General features: G+C 35.8%; 1 protein-coding gene across 1 annotated transcript; it reads right to left on the reverse strand.

Annotated features, from left to right (window-relative positions):
* Positions 1 to 4823: 4823 nt before the first annotated feature.
* On the reverse strand, positions 4824 to 6525 carry LOC115712127 (zinc finger protein 3). Its single transcript, XM_030640361.2, has one exon. It carries the CDS (start codon positions 5883 to 5885, stop codon positions 5109 to 5111), a length of 777 nt encoding a protein of 258 aa, XP_030496221.2. The 5' UTR covers positions 5886 to 6525; the 3' UTR covers positions 4824 to 5108.
* Between the last annotated feature and the right edge of the window lie 818 nt (positions 6526 to 7343).

The raw sequence follows: 7343 nt of genomic DNA on the forward strand, positions 1-7343 counted from the left end.
TGACTCTAGCATTATCCCAGGGATGGCAAATTAGACAGCTTGATGTGAGCAATGCTTTCCTCAATGGTGTGCTTCAGGAGGTCTATATGACTCAGCCCCCTGGTTTTGAAGTCACAACAGAACCTAATCTTGTGTGCAAACTTCACAAAGCTTTGTATGGACTTAAGCAAGCACCTAGAGCTTGGTTTGAAAGACTACATCCCTCTCTTTGCAAGTTTGGTTTTATGTCTTCTAAGTCAGACAATTCCTTGTTCATACAACATTCTCCTCGAGGCACAATATATGTTTTAGTGTATGTTGATGATATCATTGTCACAGGAAGTGACCCTGCCATGGTGACTCAACTGATATCCAATTTGAACACTGAATTATCACTTAAGGACCTTGGTGATCTGAGTTATTTTCTAGGAATAGAATTCAAGTACACCACTGATGTTCTACATCTATCACAAAGCAAGTACATTAGAGATTTACTTGTCAAAACTCAAATGCAAGAGGCCAAACCATCATCGGCTCCAATGACCAGTGGTCTTAGACTGTCCGCATATGGCAGTGACCCTGTAAAGACCGCTTAGTTTAATTTGGAAATTAGCAGTTAATCACGTTTAATTATGAAATTATTTATAGCTATTTAAATAATTATTATACTGTTATTATTGAATTCTGAGATGCATTTTATGTCAGTTAGTAGTTTTCATAATTTTGCATTTCCGGTGCCCGGTAACATGAAACTCGGTGTTTGGCTCAGTAAAATCACAACTTAGTATGTTAGTAGATTGGGACGGTTTATTAGACATTGAGGATGTCGGGAATGGCCGGGAATTTAGAATTTCCCAAAATACCCCTTTAGTGTTATTTATGTGATTTTAGTGTGAAGGGGCAAAATGGTCATTTTGCCCCATTGTTAGTTTCTCTTTTGTGACTCAATAAATTGAAAAATATATGTTATTTAATTATTCTTTTTGGCTGAAGTAAAATGTGTTAAGTGCCTTAAATTTCTTTTTCTTTTCAAAACTTAGAAAAAAATAGAAAATCTTCAAAAAAGGCTCTCTCTCTCTCTCTCTCTCTCTCTCTCTCTCTCTCTCTCTCTCTCTCTCTCTCTCTCTCTCTCTCTCTCTCTCTCTCTCTCTCTCTCTCTCTCTCTCTCTCTCTCTCTCTCTCGGCTGCATGGTGCTCTAAGGCTGGGTTTTCTTTGATTTTGCAAGCTAATTTCCTTCAATCTAAGTGTTCTTCAAGCTTTAGTAAAGTTTCTAAACCTCTCCCTTTTGTAATTTTTAGGAAATGCTTAAAAAGATGATGATGCATGCTTGATTTTGTTGTGATGCTTGCTGCTGTAATTTGTTGTTATTTTCAGAGGATTAGTTTTGTTAATTTAAGTAGGTTAGAGCTAGTTAATGCATGGTAATTTGCTCTGATTCAAGTTTTGAAGTTATTAGCTCAAAAATATGATTTTTCAAAGAAATGTCTTGAATCTGTTGTTTACTTGCTGTTGATGTTTGCTGCTACTTTCAGAGGTTATTTTATGCTTGATTAAGTAAATTTGGGCTGAATTGAATGCATGTTAGTGGGGTTTGATCAAGTTTGAGTTTAGAACTCAAAGCTTGATGCTTTAATGGTGGTTTTGGTTTGGTGAAGCTTGGTTTTTATGCTTTAGAATTGTTCCTTAGGGTCTAAATAGCAAGTCTGGAAGTTTTGGTATTGTTTGGATTGGATTTGTGCAATGTGTGAATTTTTGAGTGATTTCTGCGAGGAACCAGAATTCCGGTTGTGCATCCGGAATTCCGGATGGGGTTCTGAAAATTCCCAGAACCGGAATTCCAGTTGGGCAACCGGTCTACCGGTTGGGTGATTTTCAGAAACCCTAGTTCTCCTCGTTTTCTTATGTTATTTGGGGTATTGCAATGTTTTTTATCGATAGGGAAACTTTTAGTTCCTAGTTTAAGTCCCCGTGAAGTGATTTAGCGTATCACTTATAGTGTTGTGATTTTTATGGTTTAGGAGCCTGTAATCCGCCGCGAATAGTTCCGGTCGAGTTGACCGGCACACCTGAATTCGGAATCCAGGTAAGATTAGTATAACAGTATGCATATGTAGATTACATGTTTAGCGTGCATGTAGGAAGCCTGTTAGATTACATTAGATATGTATGTTGGCTTCGAACCATCCGACTGTGTCACGTCGGTACAGGCTGGAGTATGACCAGCAGCCGGAGTATGACCGGTTCGACCGATTAGGCTGATACTTAGGTCGGAGGTTCCGTACTATTTGACGTATCACGTCGGTACAGGCTGGAGTATGACCAGCAGCCGGAGTATGACCGGTTTGACCGATTAGGCTGATACTGTAACACGTCGGTACAGGCTGGAGTATGACCAGCAGCCGGAGTATGACCGGTTCGACCGATCAGGCTGTTACTTGTCAATAGTACCGTCCCTATGAACGTTCAGAACTCAGTACCGTGTTGGACACGGCAGTTAGGGGGACTCAGTATCGTGTTGGACACGGCAGTTAGGGGGACTCAGTATCGTGTTGGACACGGCAGTTAGGGTTATGGTCAGGGGTATGGGCGTCTGATCATGACCGGGATTTATGTATGAGTATTATTATGCTTTTCTTACTGAGTCTGTCGACTCACAGTGCTATGTTTATGTGTAGGTAAAGGCAAGGCTAGGGCTGATGGACCGTGAACGAGCCTATGAAGATTGTACATGTCGGGGCGGTTAGGCCTGGAGCGTACGATCATCGGGACAGCAAGACTATTTTTGTAATTAGTTGCTAGGCGACAAGTATTTTGTATAGACAGTTAACTTTTGTAAATGGTTTTGTAATCGGGATCCCGAGTCTTTTGTATAAATATTTTACAAGTTTAATTAAAAAAGCAAAAATTTTTAATTAATCACGTTTTCCATAAACCTCGTTGATTAGCAACGAACTGCACAGTATGTTTAAAAATCACGTAATACGCCTATGCTAGTTAGGGTGTTACAGACCCTGTTGAAGATGTTCAGTTGTATAGATCCACTGTAGGAGCCCTTCAATACATGACCATCACCAGACCAGAGATCTCCTTCAGTGTTAGCAAAGTGTGCCAGTTCATGCACAATCCATTGCAAGCTCACTGGGTGGCTGTTAAAAGGATACTGAGGTATCTTAGTGGCACCATGAACCGTAGTTTACACCTGAAGAAATCCCCACACACTGATGTCTCTGCCTTCTGTGATGCTGACTGGGCAGCAGATATTGATGATAGAAGGTCAACTTCAGGATATGCCATTTATTTTAGTGCAAACCTGGTTGCTTGGTCGTCAAAGAAGCAACACACCGTTTCAAGGTCTAGCACTGAAGCAGAGTTTATGGCTCTTGCCAATGTTGTTGCAGAAATCACATGGCTTAAGTCTCTCCTATCAGAACTTCATGCATCTCCCACCCGAACACCAGCTGTTTGGTGTGATAATCTTAGCACTGTTCTTTTGACAGCCAATCCTGTGCTACATGCCCGAACTAAGCACATTGAACTCGATCTATACTTTGTGAGAGAGAAGATCTTGCAGCATGTTGTTGATGTTCGACATGTTCCAGCTGTGGATCAAATTGCAAATGGCCTAACCAAATCTATTTCCAGTAGCAGGTTCAGCTCTTTTAGACACAAACTCAGAATTGAAGATGCTTCAATTCTCAGTTTGAGGGGGAGTGTTAAGGGTATAAAAACTGTTGAAATAGTTGATGATGTTGGTTAGGACTGTTTGTTAGGTAGTTAGTCTTTCTAACTACTTTCTGTTGGTTTCTGTTATTCTGTTAGTGAGTTGTTTCAGCTCACTCTTTCATTGTTGTTTGTGTATATATACATCATGTACTCTCTCTCTCTGCAATGGAATCATTCATTCTTTCCTCACTCTTTTCTCTCTATTTCCTCTGTCTTTGATTCTCTTTTGTTTCTTTCTTGTTTTCAATGTCTAAGAAACTTCCCAGTCTCAATTCTACTGAAAAGAGGCTGATATAGATTGGAATCCTTCGTGATCATAAAACAAAGCTTATTTGAATGGAAATCTCATAGTTTTGTATTTTTTTTACCTATCATAATAGTCTATCAATAAAAGATTGAAATGAAGAATTTTACTAAGGGGAGAAGGGATTCTATCGATTAATGTGAATGTCAAAATTTATTAATACATATTTCAGAAAGAAAAAATAAAAAAACTACTTCCATAATTTTATGAGAGAATATTAAAGACATAAATCTATTTAAATAAATAACTATAATTTTTTATTTATATTTCAAAATAAAATTATAATTCCAAAACTAAAATAAAATTTTAGGTGCTATTTGGTAATACTTTTATTTTCTAATTTTTTAATCACAAAATGAAAGTAAAATTTTTATTTTTAAATTTTTTGTTTTTGAAAAACAAAAATATGTTCTGTAACCACTTTTATTTTTTAATTTTAAAAACAGAAAATAAAAGTGTGTTCTGTGAAGTTTATTTCCATTTTTATTTTTTGATTTTATTTAAATCGGGTTTAAGTCCAGTGTCGGATTCAAGTTCGGATCAGAGGTTAGGTTCAGCGCCAGGGCCGTGGGAGAGGATTCGGGTCTGGGTCTAGTCGGAGTCTAAAATATTGATTAAGATAAAAGTGATTTTTTTTTGTTTTTAAAATTTTGATTCTCAATTAAAAAAAATTAAAAAGTATAAACAATTCTATACAACATGTTTTTAAAAATTATTTTCACTTTTCTAATTTTAAAAACAGAAAACTGATTAAAAACGTGTTACCAAACACCACTTTAGTATATTACTCTCACAAAAAAAAAAATGTAACAACAGGGATAAATTTATTGTTTATATAACTTTACTTTGACTAAAGTCAATACAGAAGAAGTAGGTGTAGAACTTGTTCAATTATAATTATTCTACTTTTCTTTTCTTTTTATATTTCGAGTAGCTAGAACAAAGATTAAGCCTCTAATATATATTTGTACATTCCAATCTGATGGATATCAAACTATGATACAGATCAGTTAATAAGGCATAACATCAGAGAAGAAGAACAAGAACTGAAATCACATTACAAAAAAAAAAAAAAAAAAAAAAAAAAAAAAAAAAAAAAGATCAAAGACTAAGATTGAGATTTAAGTCCAGCATAGTAGTCCTATTATTATTATGATGATGATGATGTATTTCAGATACTGGTTTTGGCAACTTTTCAACTCTAAAACTTCCTGGCCAAACCAAATCCACGGTTTCTTCAAGCATAAAGGGTACAGTACCAGTCCATGGCATCATCCCAGGCCCAGGCCCAGGCCCAGACCCAGACCCAAATCCAGTTTCAGCATCACTAAATCTTGCAACCATAGCAGCAGAGGACCCTACTTCTCTGCTATTGGGCTTGTGAACGAGAGAGTGGGCCTGGACTCCAAGAGATCGAGGTGTAGTGAGTTGGGTGAAAGGGTTAAAGCCCAAGCCCATTGTGTTCATCATCATTCTATGAGAGTGGTACCTCTTGGCTGCTCCTCTTTCTCTCTTGTGAGCATTTTGGTGACCCCCTAAAGCCTGTGAGCTATAGAATTTTCTCATGCAAAAATTACAAGAGAAAATCTTGTTTGTTGTTGGTGCTATTTTTGATGATGATGATGAGGAGGAGGATTGATGATGATGATGATGATGATGATCAAATTCTCCAGCTGAAAAAGACAATTGATTTTTGCTGAGGCCTCCTAAGCTTAACCAATCCCCAAGATGATCATCATTATTATTATTATTGTCGTTTCCAGTACTTGTTCTTGATTCCACATCTAATTGGTTATCTGAAAATTCATTTCCAGCTTCTTCTTCTTCTTCTTCTTTTTCTTGTTTCTGTTGTTGATTATTCTCACTCTTGAAAAACATTGCAACACAAAGACTACACAGAAGGTTATAACAACAGAAAAGAACTAAATGTATTATATAATGGGAGTCTAGCTAAGCTATCTATGTAGGTTGTGTGATAGAGGAATTTAAGAATTGTGAGGTGGTTGGACTTAAATAAGGGATTGAATTAGGAGGGTCAAAGAGAGAGAGAGAGAGAGAGAGAGAGAGAGAGAGAGAGAGAGAGAGAGAGAGAGATCAAAATCAGAAAGTGGCAGAAGAGAGATATTATTATTTAAAATTTATCTGAAAAAACATATATTTATACATATATATCTGGTGTTCCCATCCAGTGATGCTTGACAAATTTAAGGGGGCAGGCAGAGAGAGAGAGAGAGAAAGTGAGAGTTATGTCATCTTTGGATTCCTGACTCATCTTTTCCCTTACACCTCTCTCAGCCTCAGCAACAGCATCACTTATAGTCAGATTCTCTTTGGATATGGAAATGAATGGAATTGGAGTAAATAACAAGTGCTTAATTATTTCTTTGTTTTAAACTCTATACAAACAATACTTTTTTTTTATCAGCCAAATCATAGTAAATTTTGTTTACTATACTCAACTCAACTACTTTTTAGTTCATGTCAGTTCTAAAAACCACCCTAATAATACAATATAATAATAAATAAAAAGTACTAAACGACAGTGGAAAACTTAACAAAGCACCTTTTTTCCCTTTTCACTTGTTCATGGAAAATACTGTAAGTTTACACAGTACTATTACTTCAGTGCCTTGTAGAATTTTTTTTTCCCCCTTTAGAGAAAAATGCCTATGATTTGAAAGCCTATTTCAAATTAGTAATTTTAAAGCAAGCACATTCTATCTTTTACCTAGATACGCAAACTTTTTTGTTTAGTAAAAGTCAACTAAATTTACTTTCCAAGAAGACCTATAAAGGTCAGTTTTTCTTATCACAATTTTATAGCTATTCTCTTGTGTTGGAAATTATTTGCTTAATCATAAATGACCCTTTGCCTTTGGCCTTTATCTCAAAAAAACAAAAAAAAAAGCATAAATGAAAAAGAAAGAAGGCCCACAAAAGCATACATGGGAATGCACAGTTCTCTTCAATGAGTTAACGACAAGCCTTTCAATGAAGAAAGTGGTGGAGTGAGTGGGGATGCTACTAAATAAATAAACATACAATTCTTTTAACATAATTATCATGGACATGATCATGCAGTTTGAAGAGTTTTTGTAGGGTCCAATAACTCATAATAATAGAAAAGAGAAAAATAAATAAAAAACCAAACAAACAAAAACAATGAGTATCTAATTGTTATTAAATACCAATAGTGTTCAATATCAATAATATTTAGAAGCACTATGAAATAAAATAGTTGACATATTCAATAATAAATATTAATTGTTGGGGTATTAATCCAAGTTCCACATTAAAAGAATATACAAAAGTTGTTAGATATAAGTATTTCACCTT

The sequence above is a fragment of the Cannabis sativa genome, chromosome 4 (genome assembly GCF_029168945.1).
Source record: "Cannabis sativa cultivar Pink pepper isolate KNU-18-1 chromosome 4, ASM2916894v1, whole genome shotgun sequence".
Taxonomy (NCBI): Eukaryota; Viridiplantae; Streptophyta; class Magnoliopsida; order Rosales; family Cannabaceae; genus Cannabis; species Cannabis sativa.

Bases quoted from the DNA above. Each gene is read 5' to 3' on its own strand.
- LOC115712127 (XM_030640361.2), bottom strand. From the start codon at position 5,885: ATGTTTTTCAAGAGTGAGAATAATCAACAACAGAAACAAGAAAAAGAA.